The sequence below is a fragment of the Falco peregrinus genome, chromosome 5, assembly GCF_023634155.1.
Source record: "Falco peregrinus isolate bFalPer1 chromosome 5, bFalPer1.pri, whole genome shotgun sequence".
In the NCBI taxonomy this organism is placed as follows: Eukaryota; Metazoa; Chordata; class Aves; order Falconiformes; family Falconidae; genus Falco; species Falco peregrinus.
This window is the reverse complement of record NC_073725.1, coordinates 44430483-44455669: the sequence shown is the minus strand read 5'-3', so window position 1 is coordinate 44455669 and position 25187 is coordinate 44430483. Positions and strand designations below refer to the sequence as shown.

The window sequence follows — 25187 nt, the reverse complement described above, 5'->3', positions numbered from 1 at the left end:
TGTCTTTTGTTTAACCTATGATATAAACTATGAAAAACACAATCTCCTCAGTAAAAATATAGTAGCACATCAAAACAACAGGTTACGCTTGAAAGTATCAGGTTTTATGAGCCTGTTGAAGCAATACCGCACAATGACACAGCACACAAATATTCAGGAGCTGCCAAACAGCAAAGAAAGAAACTGGGAAAAGAAGCTACAAAACTAGGGATCCCTTGCATCACTCCAATCACATACGCCTTTTCTGGTGGGTAATCCACCATAGTCTCCAAAAATAAACTCTACTTAAAGACAAGTAATCCACTCTATTTGCAGGCATCTCTTTCTACACAGAACTGTAGTTCTTCCTAAGCGAAGGACAATACAAGGGGTGTGGGGAAGGGGAACAGGGAGAATGAGTTAAGCCCAGGCTCTGCTCTATCCCAAAATGCTTCCAGACCAAGCAAACCATTCCCCTTCCTGGAAAGCAGCTGTCTCCTTTTGTTACCCATTTCCCTTGCAGCTCAAGCAGCACCAGTTTATGCTACTGAGGATACCTGGTCTTGGGGAAGTGCTGTTACAAATACTGAAGCGTGGATCTTTTTACACGTTTAAAAATCCTTAGGACCACCACTTGAAAAACTGATTTTGTTGTCTTTGGAGTCAGGCGCAGAGAAATGAAAACACCATGCAACTGTATCACTACTCTGTTAGTTATGCCTATTACATCTTTAATTACGTGACCGCATACCCTTCTTCTCTCCCTCTCCCCCCTTCTTACTGCAACAAATGGCAGCCCTTCCAGTGCTCCTTTAATCCTGGAAGAACAATTGGCAAGACAAAGAATATTGTTTTCTGAACTAAAAAAAGAACTGAAGCACATTTACATAATTACGTTTGTTTGGGAATGTGACTCGATTAAAAAACAGGAATAAATGGACATAGGATTCCCAAAAGCTAAACAGAAAGCATCTCTCCTTTAACTTGACTATCTGTGCTTCCATTAAATCCTTCTGACTTTCATTCACACATCAGGAGCAGAGCCTAGTCTGACAATTACACGCTAAGGAAGAAACAGTACCTTTCGAATAAGACAGTTAAAAAAGCATAGCTAAGCTGAAGAACAGCAGGGTTTATCAGGGAAAAGCATAAAATCAATAAATTCTTACCTGTTATTTAACGTGGTTGGCAAAGGATGCGTTGCATTGGGTGGCACGGTTGCATGAGCGAGAGGAGAAGGGTTCTGTGATATTGTTGCTGGGGTCTGAATTACCCCATTTAAAGCTCCTACAATTCCATTGATTGCCAGCTGGCTGGCTGGCAGTGCTCCAATTATTCCACCCACACCAGGCACTGCAGGAATGGTGGAGGTTACAGTCTGCATACCACTAGCTAGTGCCCCCACTGTCACACCATTGACCTGTTGAACTCCGGTGACTCCTGAGCCTTGCTGAGCTGGACTCTGCCCAGCAGGTGGTGGAGTGGAAAGAGCTGATGAACTGCTGGTGCTTTGTCCGCTGGAGGTTATCTCCTAGTGTAAAAACAAACAACAAAACCCGCTCGGCTGCATAAAATTTCACCTAACAGCACAATGGAAGGCCTATGATGACTTAACTTGTAACAAGTTTAAATTTAGAAGAAACACATAAAGATTACCTGATTTAATACAGGAAGAGAATTGTCCGGTAAAAAACTGTTTCCCAGATGAGGGCTTTTACTGCTGTTCAAGGAATCAGTGCTAGGTGCTAAAGTAATTATTTCAAAAAAACACAGAGTGGTTAAATTTCTGTGATGTGTAAAAAGATTCAGAATAGTTATTTCAAAATAATGTCAAAGGTAAACATAGAAAATGAAAAGTCAACCTTAAAATCACTGCTGAATAGTAAAATATTAACTAAATAATTGGTGAATCAATTCAAGCAGATGTGCTCCAGACTGGAGTAAAAGAAAAACTGCACTGAAGTAGGAATGGTTCATATAAATCTGCCAATTTACTTTTAAACATTTGAACATCGACAAATATTTAGTCTATATTCAACCTACGTGTATATGCATCTCCCACCAATGCCATATGTGGATGAAATAGGTATTTCATATAAATACATGTTCAAATTATTTTAATACTCTCCTTTACTTACCTGCTTGTACTGGAAAGGCATGTACTTGATGAGAAGGGCTAGGATTTGAAGTTATTGTTGGAAAGGGCACCGAAAGCTGTGCATTGAGTAGCTGAAGCCGCTCCTTCTTAGCGGTCAGATTCTTTATCTGTTCTTCTAACCGCCTATTTTCAACCTGAAGTTGGTGTAATGATTTAAGCATTCCTAAAACTAAGGTAAAAATGCATGTGTTACCTTTCACAACCACATTCAAAGAATGACTAACACATTTATTTTTAAAAAGATTCTGTATTACCATTTAAGACTAGCATGAAGTCATATGTGAAAATATAAATAAAATTGAGACACACATTACAGAAATTTGACTTTAAGTGGAAAGGTTTAGGATCAATCTTGTGTAACTTAAAGTGCAGAAAAAAGTACACAGCATGTGATAGTGATTTTGCAATTTATCTGCACCCTGGCTTAAATACAGATAAAACTGCATTATTAGAGCCGACATTAGTTCTAAGCAAACAGCAGTACAAGACAACTTATCCCCAAACCAGAATATTAAAATAGTATTATTTTAAGTAACACAGGTTAACTGCATACATTTTTGTTGGGGAGCGGGGGGGGGGGGGGGGGGAACTATTTCAACTGCAGTATTAGAAATTTTACACATCAAAACAGAAGCAGCTTACATTCAATATACATTCAACTAACAATGCAGCCAACTAACAGCATTTATGTAAAAACAAGCAAGTTTGTGAAAAGGGAATTTTTTCTGCTTTAATGCCTTGTACACCGAGTCATAAACTTACAGAAATAATGAAAAAAATGTCATCCAACGTGAAGTTACCACCTTGTTGGGAGCAGGAGCTCTCTTTTGCTTTGAGTGGCAATCTACAAAGCACCCGGCAGGGAGCACTGTGTGAGCACTGCAGTTACCACCCCTTTTTGTGCATCATCTTCTGTACTAACCTGATTTTTACCAAGCACAGTTTTCTGAAACTCCAGTTTGGTTCCAGAACTTGGATTTCCCCATTAGTATTACAGTGTGACTGTAAAGCCACAGGGATAGCCATTTTTTTTAAAATTCTAAATTGTATTTGTTTAACATGACCTCTGGGCCTACTACAGACATAAGTCTACTGGTATAGGCACATCTGGTCATTTCCCAAGGATTTAGCTTTTATCCCTCCTCTTCAAGAACATACAAAGGAACCCTCAGTGAGCCCAAATGAGATGCAATAAGACTTAGCTAAACCTGTCCTCCAGCTATCATGTTTAAAGGATTATCCCTGCATGAATTTCCTCACAATTAGCATTTTTGTCAGGATACCATTCATAAAAATACCAACTAGATACCACTTTACACTACCAATGAGAAGACAAACATGTTCAATAAAATATGACACAACCCCTAACCTGATATTAAAAAATATTTTTTAAAATTTATTCAATCGCCTTTGATATTGATATATTGTTGCATATGGAGATCCAAGTGATCTACTCATCAAGTATGTTTTTAACATATTCATTGCTTTGAGAATTTCTTGAGAAACACAGAACATAATAAAGATACGAAAGCCCAGTAGGACACCTGCCTAAGATTTGTAAATATTTTTTTAGAACAGCAACAGAAGTAGGCGGTTTAGATTAAAAAATGAAAAATACAACATTAAAAAGATTAATATGCCAATCTGTATCACATAATATAAAGCAAACTGGGGACCTGCACTATACCATTTACAGTAGAGGATCCAAAGTCCAGAATTCATTTCCAAACACTGCAACTGACCAGCTGGATCTGCAAGTCACTTCCTCTTGCATGACAATTTCCCCATCCATAAAAATGGAGATAATTTTAGAGAACTTTTTCATAATCTATTGAAGCCATGTGCCGGATTAAGAATTATGTTACAATTATACTGTATTTCTATTCACAGCAGAAAATAAGTTTTTTAAAAAGTTCTTGGACGCGCACTGAATGGCAGTTCTGAGTAACACAGTTAACAAAAGCAGTAATAAACAGAATGTGAGCACTTACTGTCACTAGGGGTGCCTTGCTCCAATAAAAACTGTTGTCCTTCACTCCATTGCCTCTCCAGAAGTTGTTCTATGCTGGCTGCTACTGGGGGCAAATTTTCCCCACAACTGTTCCCTGATTGATCATAGCGAATCTGCAAGCTGCTTACAGGAGACCTGTTGAAAATATTGCAATTAATTGTTTAAAGAAAAAGATGGAAGGAAATGTGTTAGTAAAAGGCTGTTGAAGTTTCTTACCTTGTATCAGCCCTTACCACCTACATATCTTAGACTTCCGAGACCAAGTTAATTCATCAAAATCACTAAGAACTCCTGGTTCTGACAAGGCTTTATTAAAAGGAAGATATAATATTTCACAGCATAAGAATTTACACTGAGAAAGCACATAACCTCTTCTTGCATACAGACTAACAATACCCAACTGACAAACAGCATTGTACTAAATTATACCACACATACTTCTACAGCAGGAAACTTTTGTATGTGGATACATAGAGCACCTGTCTCAAAAAAAAAAAAAAAAAAAAAAAAAAAACAAAAAAAAAACCACAACCAAAAAAAAAAACAAACCATGCAACAGAAAATCTTCAATTTTTTCCCAGAGAAAACTGGGAAAACAAAACCAATTTGTTAAAATTGGGACAGTAATGATACTTCCACATAGAAAGGCTGTATATAATTCCACTGCCTAACTTGTTCTAAAAAGAATCATGTAAAAACCACATTTTTGAGAGACAATGTGAAAATATTATTTTGCAAGGGACACAATGGAAGTTAAGTTATACTCTGCTTGTCCTGTGCACACTTTATATACTTCCTTTTTTACTCATTATCACACATAATTCAAAGAATAATCCCTTTGCCACGTCTTCTCTCATTCAGAAGAAAATGAAATATTCAGCGGACAGCCACTGAGAAAGCTGGGGACCCCTCAGGTCCCTTGAGAAGGCTTCTTTTGCACTGGGGATGGGGCAAAATTTAACCTCTGAGCAAAACCAGATGCTCAAGTGTATTTCTGACTCAGGATTCTGGCCTCATGTATGTGCAGTCCCATTCTTCATACTCAACAAACGCAAAAAAGTCAGCTGTGGTTTTGTTTGTCTTCTTGTTGTTTTTTTAAATTAACTCCAGTGAGCTCAAATTCTGCTTTTTACATGTTAGTTATTACTGTAAGTAGTAAGTATTGGTGCTATCACAGGATCACAGCCATACTGTTCTACATGTAGTGCAAACTTAGCAACAAGACCACCATAGTCCCAGTACAGGACAACATATAGAGCTCAGGAAATCAGTGTGTTAATTATGATTAGCATAATAAGCAGTGGTCACAGCACATTAGCTACCTAATGACTGTCAAACATTTTGTAGGCACCAGAGCAAAAGCGATTTTTATGAGAAAAGGTTTTAAGTAGGTGACTTAAGAGCTCTGTAATTTACAAATAATTCCTCTTTTGCATACAGGATGAAAGAAGAAAAACGCTTGTTAAAACAAAAAGCCCTGATGAACGGGTAACCAAGGTAGTGGCTTTTGACAAGAGATGACAACTCAACACCATTTAACAGTTCAGCACAGACATAGCAAAAACAGCCTTAAAACTAGTTCTTTACATGATGTGCCTAAGTGATAAGAAGGAAGGTTTATGCAGAAACATTCTGAACAGATGTACTACACACCGCACAAACAACACACTTTAAAAAACAAACCAAAACCAAAACCAGAAAACAAATACAGAAAACCACCACATAAGCCCCCCAGCAACTTCTTTCTCTGTATGCATGCTTTTGAAGGATGCATAACTAACAGATTGCACCGTTTGAATTATAAATCACAAACAAAATTCTTGTTGGGCTTGGGACTGTCTCCTATCAATTTCACAAAGGTAGAAACAAAGCAACATGTGACTATATAACCTCTGCAATCCTTCACTGGAAGCCTGTACAGAAGGAGAAAAAAAACCCTAACAAACAAAATCTAGACTTCTATGTATCACAACGTTAGTCAATCCATCCTCTTCCTGCTGAACCCCTACCTCATCCATTAGACATGACATGGTTCCTGCATACTAGGGTTGAATCCTTATCCCAAATAGTATTTGATTATAGTTTCCAATAGGATTATAGATGTGCTGTATGCACAGGTCCAATGCTGTCGCTGAGATGGGAATCCCTCGTTTCATGTTTCATGCCTTGCTTACTTTCAAAACTGTTTTTTGTTTAAATTTGGGGTACAGTTATTCATACTCTTATGGTGTTAACTGTAAGCAATACTGCATTTAGATATAGGCAGACATACATTATTTCAATGCAGGTATTAGATAATGCATTTTAAAATCTAAGGTTAACTATGGGGTAAAAAAAAAGTTTAATTACTCTCTTGGGAAAAGCAGCAATTCCTTTGCAAAATGGAAACAGCACACATATACCAGGTATATTTCTCATGTATATTAAAATTTTAAATATAACAGCTTAAACATTAAATACTGTGGTTACACAGAGATAGGAAGATATAACAATACACATTTGAAATGACCATACAGCTCATGAGTCACACTTCTCTGAAGAGCTGCAATCGGCTGCGTCATCAACAGCAAACAATTGTTTCTGCAACTGTTTGTATTTTAAGCAACTATTTGATAATTACATGGGTTTTTCGAAGAAGCGTGTTATTTATGTATCTTGTAAGCTTCAAAGGGAGCAGAGTCAGAACTTGCAGAAAAATAGATTTAATAGATAAAGCAGGTAACATTCAGAGTTGCAAAGTTTTCAGATGGCAGATTTTTGAAGTCAGCTTTTTATTCAATACAAATCATATTTTCAGTAATCAGTCACTTGTTTATTTAACTGGGGAAGGTGGGGAGTTACCTACACATTTTAGTAACATCAACACACATGTGATCTTTCCCATTGCACAAACCAGGGGTGAAATTTGCTGACTACAGAACTTAATTGAACGAGTAAGTTTTCTAAATTTTTTCCACACTAGGTATTTAAGTCTAAGCTTTTCCATCTTTCAGTTCTGAAACTACAGCAGTGATTTCCCCCCCTCCCTCCCCCCCCAGCCGGTTTTTTTGCATTGTTTTTTAACAACTCTACTGCCAAGGAAAAGCTATCTGCTTTGCAAAGTGCTACAGCTTACGCACACTGAAGGAAGCTCTGCAATTGTGGACCGAGGTGGCCTTTGTGTCATACAGTTGTTATTTGCCTTCCCCATCAAAACCAGCTGAAATTTGATCATATTTTAAGTACTGGACTGTATATACCCTGAACATACACTCCACAGAAGCATCATATTCAAGAAGTTTGGCTTCCAAATATTCTAACCTAAACACAGCCAGCCTGAAGACAACTATGGCCTACTGCAAATCATACAAAGACCAGGCACTTTCATATTAACCAAGAAGGCATTAAAACTTGTAACTACCACAAAATGCATGCCTAAGAGGACTACTTAATATATAGTCTAGAGATCTGGAATTTCCTAATTGTTGAGCACGTCCCTTTTCAAAATTCTCTTACCTTACTTGCCTGTATATATACAGACATGTTCCTTATTTATAGGAAGATTATATGCTAATTTTAATATATCTATTTATACTGAAAACACAGTCTAAACTGATTTGTAAATTCCCTGTTTATTGTTTTAGAAGCAACATATATTGGAAAGCTTAAAAGCCAGTTCATGGCTAGGTAATAACATCTAAGTATTACAATGGATATTCTCACCCCATTCAACAAGAAGTCCTTTGATTAATTAAGGAATATAATACAAGATCAACAACACCAGGCATGTACATTAAATTATCTAATTTGGAGATATTTATTATAAATTACTGTAGTAAACACACACTGTAACAATCAAATTCATTGTTACAATGCTATATCTGTGTAACTACCATTTTTTAGCTATCCTAAAATCCTTTTCAAGATAAAATCCCCATTGTTAGTCCCCAAGTAAAAGAATACAGTAATAACACTGTAAAATCTAATTCATATGGGATCCCGTATGGAAAATAAAGCCCTTTAAAAACAAAGATTCACTTAAAATACCTAGAAAATATTACTGAAGTATTTAAAACACAATATTGAAATTTTAAAAGCAAGAAATTTAAAACAAAATAATGCAATACAATTCCAGCAAAATTCTTATGTCAAACTTCTGCAATAGAGGTAATTTGCAGCAAAACAAAAGAAGTACTTTTTTTTTTTTCCCCTCCAAAGAATTTTTGCATATTTTGAAACTGTGAGGAAGAGGGAAGAAAATATCAGTAAAAATTTTAAACAAGTAATTAACTTCTCAGACCATCTTATTCCTGTAATTGTTTTAGTCTTTAAGTCTATGGGATTTTGGAACTTTTGCAAATATGACTAAAAATATGACTACGGTAACAAATCTGAGGAGATAAGTAGTACATGTGGCTTAAACGATAGATAAATTCCTCTAAAGCAAGTCTCCATTTCTTAAGTAAAGTCCTTAATTTGTAAACCTAATTTGAGTTGATATACATGTAAGTAAATTTCAGCACATTTTTAGCTATCTGGACATATTGGGTTTTGTTAAGATGGGTATATCTATATAAAAATAAAGGTATGTATACATGCGTGTGTGTATATATATATATATATATATATATATGCTTTTAAAACATGTATGTATTACTAAGTAAGAAGACAGTGAAGTTTCCAAATCTTAAAACATTTCCTCTGCCTGCACTCTCCAATGTAAATAATGCTTACCGTGGTGAGAGACTTCCTCTGGGTGAACCTCCTCTGCCAACAAGGCTGCGACTATTATCTCCGAGATCTTGATCTGCAGTGTAAATATTTCACAGCTGATAAATCGACTCTTCTTAGATAAGAGTTTTAAAGCTGATGTAGGTATTTTAAAAATACCTTAAATCTCAACTTCTGCCTGTAGTTAATGCTGAAGAGTGAATACGTAACTAGTTTAAGATTGCTGAACTGTAGCATGTAAGGTGTTGTCCTTACACATTTCTGAGGCTGTACCAGGCCATGGATTATGTTCACTTCTTTCATTCCTTTCAGTTTTACAGCACAGAAGCGTGGTTTGCATTTGCAGTACCCTCCCCTCAGCCACTTTTAATTTGTACGGTGAAAGTAATGAATCACAGCTGTGGACAGCTAATCTGTATGCTTATCACAGCAAATCCTGATGCTCTGTATTTTTTTAACACTTTGCATCCCAAAACAACTCATAAAATATGTAACGCATTAAACTTACCACTGCCATCTAACAAGCACATATTATTCTGCAAATTTACTGAAAACTTTATGAAAGCGTATAATTCACTAATTCCTATTTATAAGCAGAAGCATAGGAAAGTCCCTTACTAAAAAGGTAGTAAAACAAACAAAAAAGGCCTCATTAAATATACGAAAACGTTTTGCTTGGAAGGACTCAAAAGGGTTATTTTCCCTATGGCCTCTCAATAAAATAACCCTATCTGCCCCCTTCAAGGTTGCCCTCCCCCTATTCTGAGTCAAGCGACCTCCGACCTCTTGGAGGGCAAAGACATGACTGATCCATTCTTGGTAAACTGCTAAACTCATTCCCTTCCCCCAAACAGGCATGACTACTACGACATGTCAACAAATCCTTATGGAGGGAATGAAACAAAGCAAAGCCAGTGGCTCATTAAAACTGTAGAGGAGAGCCAACGGCACAAAATGCCAATCGGTAAATATTCACAAGATTATTAAATGCTGCAGAAGTTCTCTAACGGGATCCCTTTCACACCAAGTTGTGTGTAATGCAATTTCATGAATTATGCAAATAAAGGTTTAAACTATGCAGGACAAAACCCAGAGCTGTGTTACTCTTTGCAAAGAGCTCCGAACTGAACACATCAATCACAGAAGTCACAGGAGACATTGTTGCATTCCTGCCTGCTGATGGCTCTGCTTAAACATTTACATTTCAGACACTTAAAAAAAAAAAAAGGGGGGGGGTGGGTGGGGAGAGAAAACCTCACTGTTCTGGGAGACAACTGAGATTTTACTTCCAACACATAACAACTTTATACAGGCACATTTAATAACCAAATGCTAGGCAGAGTTCAAAAATCAAATTTAACAATCTCTTCCATCTGTAAAGCTGCGCATTCGTCACCAGCAGCGAGAAGCTTACCTGCTTGGTTGTTTTCAGACTGAGCTATAAGTCCTGCCATTGCTGAATTTGGGTTCAGCCTATTGCCGTACATGTGGGATGGAGGCAGAGTGAGAGAAGATCCAGGTAGGGTGCTCGCCTGCAAGAAACGAATTAACATTTGAATCCTTCTTTTTAAAAGGGGGGAGAACTGCTAATGTATTTTAAAGAAGCCTTCCTAATGCACAATTATTGACTGTTTTTTAAAATCTGAATGTATTTAAGAGAAATAAATATTATTTTCCATTTGTGAGTACAGAAATAGAATTGCAGTACTTTGAAAATATATCAGGTTTTAAAGTGTGTTTTACTTGTCGTTGGCAAGATCTGTTAACAAAAAAAACTTCCCATGAAAAAATTACTGTAGCAAATGTTAAAAATACCAACTGCATTTTAAAACAACCGCAGCGTAGCAGGATGGGTAGGGTTCCTTTGCAATCCTGAAGTATGCACTCAATGCTAGGACTTAGTAGCATGGCGACCATGTGGTTATCCTACTAATTATTTAATCTTATTAAACCATTTACAAAATAAGGGCAGGTAGACAACAGATGTCTCACAAATGCTTGGGTTCCTTACATCACAAGCCGGCTGTGGAGGTCAAAAGGTCCAACTTTCAGCTCTATAGTTTAACTACACAGAGCCATATTTCCTTTGCTCAAGTCCGTCATTAGTAAAACCTGCACACTATTTTGTTACTTCCTATTTTGATAGACTTGGAAGCCTGGTGTTTTTTTGTTTTGTTTTGTTTTTATTTTAAAGAACGCAAACAGCCATTACAAGTATGTTTTCTATACAATAGAGGGCTCACGGAATCACAGCTTTGCCCTGACCCCATATAAGGAACTGTATTTTTGGCAGTTGGCCAGCTCTACTTATTGAAGAGCTCCCAAAGTTTGTGTTCATTCATGTTGCTAACCGCAATTCTGAAGGTCTCTGCTGGGACTTGTGCCAAACAAGCGAAAATGAACCCTTAAACAGATGAAGCTAAGGAGGCTGGCCAAAATCTTGCATAATCCAGCGCAATAAAAATACCTTCTTCCTTGGCTGCTTATACTTTTTCCCTTTCGAAGAAAAGATTTGTGTCAAATGCTGAGTTGCAGAGACAGGCAATCAAAGGGGAGAGAAAAAAATAAAAGGCACGGCTGCATATTAAAAAGGCATTTTCCTACCTGATTAAAAAAAATATTTCAGAACAAAGAGAAGATTGCAATATTGGGGGGGAGGGAGGAATCAGAGATACATAACCTGTATGATCACTGGTTTTAAAATGAATCTTTTAAGAAAATGTAAACAACATTTACAAAGGAATTTTTTTTAAAAAAAAAGTGAAAAAAGAAGGTGAACAGGAAGGAACTCAATTTGTGGAACATTTTGACATGTATAACTGCACACAAGAGACAGGGGAAACATACTGGTTATTACAGCAAAATATTACAGAGTATAAACTATGTCTCTGGAAAGAATCACACACTACCATTAAGTTCTGGCTTTCAGCCAACATATTAAACTTGATGAATGGACTTTTATGAATTCGTACAACTGTTTTCAATGATGCTTTATTTACTATATACTGGTGAGAAATTGTGCCTGATACCTTTAAACTGAAAAGTGAAAAACCTGATCATTGCAAGTAATTACTTGTGGCTTTTTCTAACTTTGTGACAGTAGAAGAATGAAAGTATGTGTGAGGTTGCTGGACACAGAACTACAGTTTCACTTCAAATCTGGTTGTTATATCTTTTTTTGTAAAGGAATTGCATGTCTTTAGTAGAATTAATCTGAATTAGTTGTAAGTCTTAAAAATAATGCAGGCATTTTCACCTACCCACACAGAACAGCTTCCAGAAATACAGTAGGTGTTAGTACTGTGACACTTACTGATGAAGGTAGCAATACTGCACAGCTACTTCCTTTAATGAACACCTGTAGTATGATTCCAGCTCAGCTACCATCATTCACTAGCAACCTTCAGCTGTTTCCCCCTCTCAAAAACAAAACAAACTTCAAAAACATTGTCAAATTCTTTCACTGAAGAATGGAATATTACAAGATTCAATCATTATTTGCTTCCATATCTAAGAGACAAGACTAGCAAAATAAAAATCTGTATATATGTTATTTATATAAACTGGCTGAGGTTATGAATTCTACTAATGGAGTTCATGCTTTTTTTGTTTAAACGATAAACATCAGGTCTTATTTCTGTTTAGTCTTAGAATATTTCTATAAAATATTTCTCTTAATTCTAGTAAGTGTACTGCTCATGTTTTACACAAAAGCTGCGGTACTTTCACTGTAATTCACTGCAAGGCTGCTTAAAACTGTAATAGCAACTATATATTAATTTATGATGGCAGGGCTGCTACAATCAGCATGGAGAATAGCTATTTATTTGATTGAAACATGCTCAAATAGATTTAAGAACTTTCTGAAAGTCTAAGTATCTTGAAAGGAGTTGCTAAAGTCTGTTGAGTAGCCATCACATCACAAAACAAGAGACATCAAAGGAATTAATGTTTGCTAAGTGGGTTGATATAACAGATCAAAAGACTTAGCGTGATTTAAACAATATCTAAGAACTTGAGTTTTTTCTCAAGTAGTTGATCACCCTAAACTTAACCCCTGATTATACTTTAAAATAATAGTGAAGGTGTCCTACAACAAGTTGGAACTACAAAAGTTCTAGTACCATCATCTATCCTATGCAACTCTCAAAGGAAAAAAAAAAAAAAAAAATCACATTAATAAATTTGTTCAAGTAAGCTGGAGGTAAATAAAAACTTTTCCAATACTTTTTTTAAATGGCAATGTAAAATGACAAGAATAATGATTTGCGAAGCTTTATTATGTATGTGATGACTTCATCTGACAGGAAAGTAGAGGAGGTGGAGGAGCGCTACATTACTTAAAGGTGAAATTGGAGCTTCATGTTTCACTCACAGTCCAAACAAGCTGTAGCAAGCATTTATTAAAAATGCGCAATCATCCTGTCAATACATATTAAGGTCACAGGACTGAAACATGCTCTAAAATGCTGAACTTTTAAAGCTGTAGTATTCTTTATTTCAACTGATTCTAGTTAAACAGTCAACACAACACACGATCAAAATGTAAGAACTAATGAAATAAAGAAACTGCTAAGTATTTATTTTGAAAAGGCAGCAAATTTTCCAGAAAAGATTTTAGCAGAAGGATTTAAGCCCATCTAGAGGTATATAATACACTGCTTTCATTTATGGCACATTCAATAAATCAGAAAAGCAATAAGCAGCAGAGCAGCACAGAAGGAAGATACACTAATTCACAGAATGCCCAAATGCAGTAAGAATAAATGATTGATATTTGATTGATGCTTAAAACCACTTGGCTCTACAGAAAGAAAATGCAAGTATATTCTTCTAATTAAAGAATGAGACTTGCAAGTTAAATTTAGTTAACTCATATATACATATAAATAGCCTCTGAAATATTTAAAATAGTTTTGTATGTGTTTGCACCACTCCAAAATGGTATTTTACTGTAACAGTATGACTATAAAGTTTCCCAAGCTGACAACTATTTGCATTCATAACTGAACATTTACTTAAATTTCCAGGGAAAACAGTTTCTTCATTTCAGAAGTTACATGTTCTTTAAGCAGGAAAACCAAAGGGGAGAAAAATGAGACAATACTTTGTTGTATGCAATTAGGTTAGGTCTCAACAATTTGAGAACCTTTAAGCATGCCTATTCCCCTGTTCCTTTCAAATTTTATGCTATGAAATATTTTCTGATAACAGGCCTCATTTCTGTCTCAGCTCCACACCAGTAAGGTTTTAATACTCAGCGTGTGATGAGAGATGAAACCAAGTGTGAACAACTTTCGGGTCCCATGAGTAGGCTGACTGTTGAAGCTGTCAGGTTCAATTGCATCATTCCACATTATTCAATGCCCCAAACTGCTCCCTAATTGTTAGGGGCTTAACATATTCAAAACCATTGTTTAGGCTAATGCTGAAATGCCTACAGTCGAGTTTCCATAAAGAAAGGGGAGGGATTTAATTGTAGTTAAACCATCACTGAAGGCTCCTCCTTTCATGACAGGACAACAAGGATGGCCAGAACAACCAATTCCAAGACGGCTTCTTAATCAGTTTACATCCAATCAACATCCCTTTTCCCCTCTGCTTTAAAAATAATCATTGCTATATTGTAGCTTTGCTACATTATACCACCATTATGATGATGCTTTACAATTAGTGACAGATCATCTAATGACCTACTTCAGCCAATATCTATTTGTCAACAATAACTTCAAAGGTTATTTTTATTTCTTGTTTAAAATAAAAACATATCATTGCTCCTGCACTGTCTGTATCTCTTGAAGTATGAGTACCAGATTAACGTGGCTAGGGTCGTACCATTTACCAATTATATTAGGTTTCTTCATCACAGCCCAATGCTGTGATAGAAAGTGCAAAACTACCCCTTGTTCCTATTAACATGAAGTAAAGAAATCAAGAGCACTAGAAATCACCAGCAACTACTTCTTATGGCCAACTATTACTGAAAACAGGAGCAAAAACTTAAATGCAGATGAAGTTTAAAACTAATTTTCTGTGAGCTATTCTGCTATACTTCTGAGAAGATGTTACTAATGTTTTCCATGCAATTGTCTAGCTTCATGAAACACGCAAGGAAATTCAAGCACTACACCAGCTATTAACATCAGCTTACTTAATCTAGAAGTTATCTTAAACTGATGTATTTTGGCCAATGGCAAGCAACATTTATCTGAACAATGTACTATTGAAAATAACATCAAAATTAAAACCGTACTGCAATTAAATGAGCTTAAATATTCAAACATATTAATGCTGCATACATGATGATAATAAAAAATAGGTAATAAACATATATATAAACAAACTGCCCTTCTTGAGAAGTTAAAAGAGCTGCCTATCACATGACAGCAGCAAAAGCAACCTGGCCTTATGTTTCCTAGCTTAATCTGGACAAGTGAAGAAAAGTGATTTTTATCCCTAGAAATATTAAGGCCAGTTATGCTATGGGGAGCATGTGACAGTTGGCTTTACTTGAGTATTAAGTGCTGTTTACTTGGGAAGAATGTGCTTCCTTTTACTCTTGCAGTATTTATAGTACCATCTTTAATTTCATTTAGGAGATGTGGGGGAACCACTGCTACACATATCATTTGCCTTCTCTGAATTCTGTGTAGCTGCTCATCTGGGATGGCTGTATATGCCCGCAGAAGGTGGTCAGGCTGTGGTTAATGCAGCAATACAACCAAATTTCTAGGAAGCCCAAGAGGAAGTTCTGCTACATCAACTTTTCACGCATCACTTGCTGCAGCACAACTCTCGAATATTTTTGCCACAAATATGGAATTTGCTTAGAAATCTTATCTAGACCTTGTTTCCAATGAAATAAATTTCCAAATTCCTGTTTATTTTCCTATATTCCAAGAAATACAAATGGAATTGACGATAACACAGAAAATCCTTAAAAAACAGTTTCCACATTTCTTCTGAAAACCATCATAGGACTTCTCAAAACAACTAGCACAACACCAAATAAATGTTAAAATGCAGCATGATAAAGGCTACTTATATATTTTAAACAGGTACTTTCATTCACACCTTTTTAATTCATATTTTGTCTTTCCTAGTTGTAAGTTGAACTTATGAAATTAATTTTCAGGCAAACTATATTGACTTCTCAACTAAAACAGCCTACAGCACTATTGATGACAAAGTGGGAAGTGTACTTTTTACAGCTAACCTCACCTCACCTACTACCATATGTACATCACCAATGTGAATCAACCCCAAACAGCCACTGTAGCCTTTTATTCACTCACAAAAGCAATACTGGGATTGAAAAGATAACCTGTTCCATACTGCTACCATTACCATCCAAGCACTCTAAAGTCCTTAAAGTTCCAGATTTTTTTAAAACAGATTATCAAGGTGCAATTTTACAATGGAAGTTTTCACTAACTGGCTGAAATACAAGATTTAACTGAAAAGCTTAATTAGGAGGCTGGAAAAGTTAAAATTAAATCAGAAAAAGGGTTTATGATATCTTCAAAGAAAAAAGCAACTTTTCCATCAAACAGAACATTAATTACATGTACAAATTATTATAATTAAAATCTGTCAGGAAACCGTATACATGACATGTAAAATCATCCTATGGATACATTATTCACATCATTAGTACTTTTTATGTTACTAGCAAAAATAAATACTTTGAACTTCGAGCTGTAATGAAGACTCTTGTTATGAACAAGCAAATAATCAAATACTGTCTTTGAGAATCAATTGTTTTGATTAAACGCACAAATAAATCCTTCAATTAAATGAACCCATCTAACCTTCAAACAGCAGCACTCAAATATATTCCAAGAAAGGCATGAATGAATGCAACTAGGAAACACAGTGGGATTTGAAAGGCAAAATGAAAAATTAATGGCACACCTACAGAAACTAATTTATACCTCTGCCCAGTGTACAACAAGGGCACATCAAGTCATTAAAAACCACATGGGTAGAAGGCCTGTCTTCCAATAATGTGAAAAAGCTATAACCCCAACTGTACTACCCATTTACTCATCTCTTCCATGTTAACTAAGCTGGATATTATATAAAATTTTAACCAATTAATATCTATTTATTTATAAACTAGACACAAAAAAAGACTTATACAAACACTTACTAGAATGCTACCTCATTCAGAGGGGGGATTTCTGTTTGTTTTGTTATGCCTTTTTAATATTTAAAAAAAAAAAAAAAAAAAAAAAGCTTTACAGAGATAAGACCCTGGGATTCCTCCTCCTCCCCCACAAACCTAAGTGAAAACAGAGCTATCATTTCAACACAAAACCCTTTTACCCCAAGTCTGTTCCTCCATCCTTTCCATCCACCTCTGTCTTCATAGCACTTAACCTGTATCTGCTCTACATAGACAATGGAAGCAGTGTCTTACCCAAGAATCTGTTTTACTTAAGAATGTTAACCTATATATCAGAAACCACGATTTCACTCTCATATTGACCAGCAGAAAGAATGGCTTGATCAGGAAACAAACCCTGTATACCCACGCAGTAATCTATTTTCTTTACATGAGCATTCCAGAGAAAGCCAGACACTTTTTAAATGGCAAATGATGGATCTGAGAGAAAAATAACTACTTTAAAGATCATCTATAATTTCAAAAATAGTAATAAGCATCAGCCACTTATTCACAAACACTGACACTTTAACTTTCTAAATATACAGCAATAGTCTTTGCTATTTAAGTGATGAAACAAACACCTACAGTAGCAGAATTCCTGCTGTGTAAAAAACTCTTGCAAGATCCTCAACATTTTATACAAGGCCTATAAGGATACTGCCTCAGCAACAAACTTTGCAGCTTACAACAAAGCATACACCATGCAAACTTCAAATGTTTAGGTTTGACTTGAACAAGATTTCGTTTCATCTAAATATTTATTATTCTTTTCATTGCATACAGACTAGAAAATTTCACGTTTTTCACATTCAACACCATTACTATTGTCTCAGGCAGCTAAATTGAAGTAGTGCTACACTCAGTTCAACGAAGAGGTCAATGTGCCTCAGTTGCCTGGAGACTGATGGTTGCTACAGCAGCACCAGATAAGCCAAGCTAAATAAGCTTCAGCTTGAAGGCAGAAAACATTTATTGCTAGACTGAAACATTGATGCAGTTGTCTCAGCATGCAGCACTGCGCAAAATCATGCAACTGCCTTTCAGACTACCTGTATATTGCTTAAGTCGACGCAAAGACATTCTTAATGAAGCAAGAGGAAAATACAAAAAGTAAAGATATTTTAATTGGGCTAAATACTAGATTACTTGCAACTATGATTCCTTTGTTCTTCTAGTTGAGTCACATGTTGGAAGGAATTTTCCCTCTGGCTGTAAATTCTTCCTCCTTACTACTCTCCTCCACCCCCACCCCAAAAATCCTCAGTTACATTGAATGAGAAGAAAATTCTATTTTTACCAGTTTTGCCTAGAAGTAACAAGGAATTAAAACAGCCTTTAAGTGACAAACAAGAAAATTTAGATGGAAAACCCTTTACTTGCATGGTTCTTTTACATTTTTAATTTTGCAAGACTCTTAAATTTAACCGGCAGTAACACAAACAGGGTTTAGTGGTTTTGGAAGGAAAGTCACTATTTTGCAGTGACATCTTGCACCACAATACCAAACCCCCACCGTCTACAACATCACACTGAGGGATGCATTTAGCACACTTTCTAAATCTACTGGCGCTGGCAATTTCCTGTGGCGATGAGTCCCAAGGATGAGCAACATATTCTATTAAAAATTATTTCTTTTTGTACTGGATGTGCTTGCTTTTCCTTTTATATTTTTTTTCTTAAAGTTCTGAGGTAACGAGAACAGAGTAGTTTCAGCATCCAAACAGTCCGTGATCCATGTTGACATTCTGCCTTTGACCCAGTGGGTAGGAACGCCTTTTGAGAGATCTTATCATCAAGAGGTGTTTTGGCAGTCATATAAAATATGTTAATTGGTTTTCATGTATCCACCATTTCTATCGATTAGAGAATTATAGTACTGGAGTAAGGATATTATTTCCATTTTCTGGAAGCATCCTGCTTAAACCATGCAATTATCATAACCTCCAGATGTTTTATTACTCTCTTCTTAATTACCACTCATATTTAAGGTAGTACTAATCATCTTTCTGAAGACAAATGCAGAAAATACAACTAAACTGACCACAAATTTCTAAAACCTGCTATTTTTATGTCGGATCTTTAAAAAAACCCACACAAAACAAAGCAAGCATCAATATGCCACACACTGTATGGCAATATATAAATTGAACTTAAAAAAAATGAACTAGCAGAACTTGCAAAACATACTGTTTATCTGCATGGGAAGGTCACTCGCCTCTAGATTACATCAAATGAATTGGTATCAGCAAAAAGACTGGTATGACCTGATGTCCTGATGTCACCAGAAGAAGCACATTTTGGAAAAATTTAGCAAAACATTAAGTGTTGTCTATATTTTACATAAATGACTGATTTCTAAGGAGTGAGAGGTTTCACTACAAGGCACCTACCTGGTACTAGCTTTTCAGACAAGCAGTAGAAATCTATACTATCTGCACTCTGGACTTCATAAGAGCTATTCTGGCATTCAACATCTCAACTATTTCTGTATTAAGAAACAGACTTCAGGAAGTTGCCTGAAAAAAATGTAGAAAGAGAGTAAGCATCTTCCCGAGTTATGGAAATCATCTCTGATTACATGTCTAATGTAACCCACCATAATTAGGGTAAGTTCCTTTGCATTGCAAGAAAGGATTATGGCTTAAATAAATTTGTTGAGATTATTTCAAAGTCTCCAGTTTTAAGTCTTAAGATGTTCTGATCCAATACACTAAACTCTTAACTTCAGCCATTACACATGGTTGTGACGTGTAACTCTGGGAGGGAAGCAGGAAGCTCACTTAAGCAGTCAACCATCTAGTGCAGGTGACCTGAAGTCTGAGATAGTCACATCTGTCACATCCCAGTGTCCTAAAACTGAGGACAATTTGTCTTTTTTCACGTATTCATTCTACCCCCCAAAGAATAGACCTACCATTTTCTACAGCAGCCAGAGAGGATGGCCCAGAAATTTTCCTTAAATGGATTTACACTTTCACCTGCCCAGCTCTAGCAAAATTCAGATGCTTAACTTGAAACTTTCCTTCCCTCCTCACATTTACTTTGAGTCGAATATGTATTAACAAAAACAAATTTAAAAAAAAAAAAAAAAAACACACCAAGAAGAAGAAACCAGCAAGACTGGAAAACATAAGTGGACAGAGGAGTATCTTCCTCAGCCCTACTGCATTCAAGATTATGACACCCATAATCTGAGACTACAACTGCAAGATCACCAGCAATATCAATCGGGTATGTGCATTTCACTGTCCTACAAAAATGCCCAAATTCCCCCCGTCCTGAAGACTTGCAAAAAACCCTCTTAACTTGAATTTTCAAAGACTACTTGCTGAAAGCATACACTTAAATTCCCTCATAATTCCACCTGTTTCAGAAGGTATAGATAAGATTGCTCCAAAAACTGCGTCTAACTTCCCTGTTGATAGAGACAAGAACTAAGAATAAAATTCCTTTTTCCTGTATTTTCACTTATTTTCCTGTGGGTGCCAGAAAAGAAAACTGAAAGAGAGTTCTCTTGATAGCATGCAAAATAACGAGCAGACTTAAACTATCACAAGAAAATAACCACTAAAACAGGAAACCAAAACCAGTGCAAACTAGTGATGTGGAAAAAAAGCAGGGGACTACAGAGATCCAAAATTAGGGACTAGACTAATTCAGTAAGTGAGAAAATAAAAACCACAGGATAGAAGCATCTGAAATATAAGGTGCCCTACATTCAGAATCTAAGAATCTGAAAAGAGCTCAGGATTCCTGAGCTTTCACATTCCTGTATTGTTAACAAATAACTCCAAATCTATTAAAAAAAAACCAAGCCTTATCTCCCTCTAAAAACTGGATCAGACAAAGGAGAATAACCACCACTATATGAATACTAAATAAAACACTACTGCTCCCACAGAGAGTAAAGCCAAACGAACTTCAGAAGGGATCATGGAAGTGATTAAAGCAAACTTATTTCACTTAAAATTGCAACTGAGCAGCAGCACCTACCTTCCCAATTATCACATCTCCACCATGGAGGCAGTAGTTCATTACACCATGTTGAAGTGGACCCCTCATGCCATCACAAATAAATCCTGGACTAAAAAGAGTATCGAACAGCACTATTCAGTTTCCCTATCTCTGTGCAAGCCATAAGGACTGCTGTTAGAAGTATTTCTTGTCCTTTTCCTTCTATTTATTAGCTGCTTCTGTGGCAAAGGAAGCTTAGTGCATAAAGTAAGAGATGGGAACTTAGAAAGAAAGTAAAACAGAAGCTGCAGAGGAGGAAAAACAGCTTTAAAAAAAAAAAAAAAAAAAAAAGAAGAATCATCCACTGGCAAAAACCATTTTTTTTCTCTATCTTTTGGATTGTATCTGTAAAACAGTTCAGTGACAAATATGTGCAATATTGCTTGAAACTATCTCACAGATGTGCTTAATACAGTCATTAAGAGCACAGATACCATCACATAGAAGAAAAAAAAAAATCTACAAAGTCACAATTTTATCACATTAAATTTCCAGAATAAGAATCCTGAAAAATTCTGAATAAACTGAGATTACAATAACGTAAAGATCATACACTACTGAATCATATCATACCAGCACCAAAGAGTCAATGAGCTACATATGTTTAAAATAAAAGGCTGTATGTCTTAAAGAAACCACTACATGCCATTTCCACTCCCACTAAAAATACTGCTGAAATGAGATAATATACTTAAATGCTTTTTTTTTTCCCTTAAAAGGAATACAGTCTGAGAGATGGCGTTAATTATCAACAACAGGAAGAAAACCCAGTCAAAAACCTTTACTTGCATTTCTGCAGTCTAATCCTGTATTTGGACCATAAAGGCCTTGGAAACAAATGGCCACAGAGCACTAGTAGGGTAATTTCACTCATTTAAATCATCAGAAAGAACAGAGATAGCTCAACCAATTCCAATCTCAATTTCGGCCAAAGCAGCAACATTTAATTACATAACATTAAATCTGCTAAGTGAAAAATTTAAAAAATAAATAAATAAATCATAATTTTTCAATCTAACAACCACCATTTCCTGAGGAGAAGAAAACAAATCTTGCTGTATCATACCAACAGATATGGAAGCACCCAGGTCACTGCTTTTTTTATGAACATATAATAATCACTAAGAATAACATCAGAAAGAGCAGTTACGCAAGCTGTTATAGAACAACATAACAGCAACATACATTACATACAAGGAAATCTCCAAGATAAAAACTGAGCAAAGGACCTTGGAGTGGTGCAACTTGTTACTTGGCTTAACAAGGAAAAATGAAGACAATGTTCAAAATCCAAATGCAAGAAAGTGATTTTTCTCAACAACAGAGCATCCATTAACATCCACGCAAAAGTTAAAAGACACGCTTCTGAGAGAAAAGACTGTACTTTGGGATACAGTAATTTGCTGTCACATGCAAAACCAGCAGTACAGGCAAACACTTCAAGAGGATCAATTCACAGAAAAACAGGAGTAAATAGTTGTGTGGGCTGTACCTTATTCGCCTGTATTCCCGTCTTCCTATATTCCTGCAATTGTTAAATGCATTGTTATGCTAATAGAACTTCACTGATTTAAGCAGCATATCCTATCTGAGGCTATGCCCAAGATATAAAAAAAGAGGAACAGGATGCAAAAATTCTGCATTTCCAGCAAGTGGCATTTTTACTAGACCACTGATTCCCACCTGGTGAGGAATAGCAGCATTTAAATTCAGTTACGGCACAGCATGAAACATAAGCTAATAATCTCTTCTGTATTTATTAGATTGGAATAAAAATTATGAGTAGCATGAGAGAGAAAATGAGACACAAAAGAAGTAGTTGCAACAAGGCCCATACTGTGTTTTTGTCTTAAAAACAAACGAACTAAAACCACAGTATGGGAACCATCAAACTAGACAACAGAATGGGAGAATCAAAATCCAGGATCTTCAAGGTGGTGGGTTTTTTTGAAGATTTAAAATCAATGTTATTTAGTTGTTGAAGGAAAAAGTTTTAATCACTTAAGTTTTATATGGGCATAGCAGTTCCTAAAAACTAAGAAAAGGCACAGTAGTATTATCTAATTTTCTCACTTTAGGACACTTGCTTTCAATTGCTTGAAAGTTTTCTTAATACTATAAACAAAGTTTTCTGTTTTACATGTCTACCATAACCTCCTAGTCAAAGTACTTCAGCCAATATTGAGATTAATTATATGGAAAAAAAATTTTCCTGAGACCTTCTCTTTAGAATTTCTGACCACCCCTGCTTTAAAAAAAAGGATGCAAAAAATCTATCAAAAGTTGACAAATTTATAATGTCCCCAAAATCATAATTACAAACGCCAAAAAAAGATCTCAGAAAACTTAACAGCTGAAATCTTAAAAGAAATGTATCTTAGCAGCACATCTTAGAGGCTATTCTAATTTTTAGTACTATTCCAATGGCATACTTGCCATCCTGACCAAACAGCTGAGCAACCAAGATTTGGTCATACTTGCTCTTTTAACTAATTGTTTAAATAAAACCTGCTTTTTTAACTATTCCTTTTTGTCTGCTATAGAGGCACAAGATTACCTTAACTTATAACCACTATATGTACACCTAGAATCTCAGTTGATTTTCCTTTAATTAGAACACTACACAAAAAAATACATTAGCACACAATTATTTGTAGACTTCCACGGTGAAGACGTGGGTAAACACGGAGAATACATCCACATGAGCCCAGTAAGAGGACAGCACTATGAAATTTGCAGAACTAAGCAGGAAAACCCTAACCCTTGAGGTATAACAAGTCATATATGGTAACCACATGAAAACTGGAGAGCAACTGCATGGTAAAATAGGCTTTCTTGACTGAGTCTCTTCAACCACTAGCAAGGACCTCATGAACTGGATAAGACTCTCAGTGTCCAGGAAAAACAAAGGCACATACAGGTGGTTGTCATGATTTAGTATGAATCAAAGACACATCCAGCAGGGATATCTGCTTGGTATTTTCAAGTCTTGAAACGTTAGGAAAAAGTATCTAATCTGCCTGGTGCAACGACAGAAGTAGCACCTGATCCTAAGCCTCAACCAGGACATGAAAGCACTTAATATTTTAAAATTCACAGATATCCACCTTCTTTCTCCTCCATGCTAAAGTACTCCGTAAACTCATTTTCCCCATGAATGAGGAAGAACTGTGTCCATGGACCTTACAGCCAACTGACTTGTTCACCTCTTGTGACTACAACTTATTTGTAGAAAGCTTCTCTCAAAACTGATAAATCAGCAGGGTAAAAACCCCAGAAACGTGACATTTAAAGAAATTTAGCCTCAACTGGAAATTTCTACTGCCTACCTGTTGGATGCTACTGGATGTCAGAAAAAAAGTGTAAGTGCCAGTCTAACTGCAAATGGTGAAGACAAGAAATACAGAAAGCAAAAAGACTGGGACAATAAATATAGGTGCCTTGGTTGTACAGCGTAATTTAAAGACGTGTTGTGCTACACAGCTTATCTGAGGCACAATGTTTGGTTCAAATATCAATACCCGTATAATAGTTCAGGTGACATAAGGCCCAAATTCAAATATTTATGTGTTGACACTTGAAAAAAGAGACCACGCCTTTACCAATTTCCAGCTGGCAGACTAGTTACCAAAATGTAGTCCTAGTGTCACTGAAGCAGCACAGGTATTCACTAATTCTCTGTTATAGCACAGGAGTCTCCTTTTAAGGTTGTCAAGCAAAACTTTTCACCATTTGAACCCCCCTTTATAGTTCAGAACCAAAAGATACTTTAAATGGTAGTACCTGCGAATAAGATCCTGACAAATAAATCTATGACCACAGGAGAACAAGCTAGGTACTGAGTTTAAGATACGTGACTCCTCTGGAGAAGGCGGCAGGGTGGGCAGGGAACAACAACCACCCACACATCTCCCAAAAAACCAAACGAAAGACAGGAATTTTAAGCGCTTAACCTATGGAGGGCTCTCTAGTTCAGCTAGAAAAAGCACTTTCTCACTAAGAGAAAGTGCATCTCCATATACTTCACCTTTTTGTGACATGAGGAAAAAAATACTATGGTATTTCTGTTCATGCCTGCTAAATATGGGCTCCATCCCACTGTTTTTTGAAGCCGTTTATTTTCTGACAGAGTTTAACAAATAGAA

At 36.1% G+C, this 25187-nt stretch overlaps 1 protein-coding gene across 6 annotated transcripts in view; it reads right to left on the bottom strand.

Moving 5' to 3' along the window:
- MLLT10 (MLLT10 histone lysine methyltransferase DOT1L cofactor) overlaps window positions 1–25187 on the bottom strand; it is a 136913-nt gene that overhangs the window by 8288 nt on the left and 103438 nt on the right. For all 6 annotated transcript variants that reach the window (XM_055806257.1, XM_055806254.1, XM_055806258.1 and 3 more), the window contains 6 exons: window positions 10273–10390; window positions 8862–8934; window positions 4129–4283; window positions 2118–2306; window positions 1636–1724; window positions 1149–1510 (listed from right to left, as the gene is read on the bottom strand). In XM_055806257.1, coding sequence (XP_055662232.1) covers window positions 1149–1510; window positions 1636–1724; window positions 2118–2306; window positions 4129–4283; window positions 8862–8934; window positions 10273–10390 — 986 coding nt within the window. The remainder of the gene's footprint in view (window positions 1–1148; window positions 1511–1635; window positions 1725–2117; window positions 2307–4128; window positions 4284–8861; window positions 8935–10272; window positions 10391–25187) is intronic.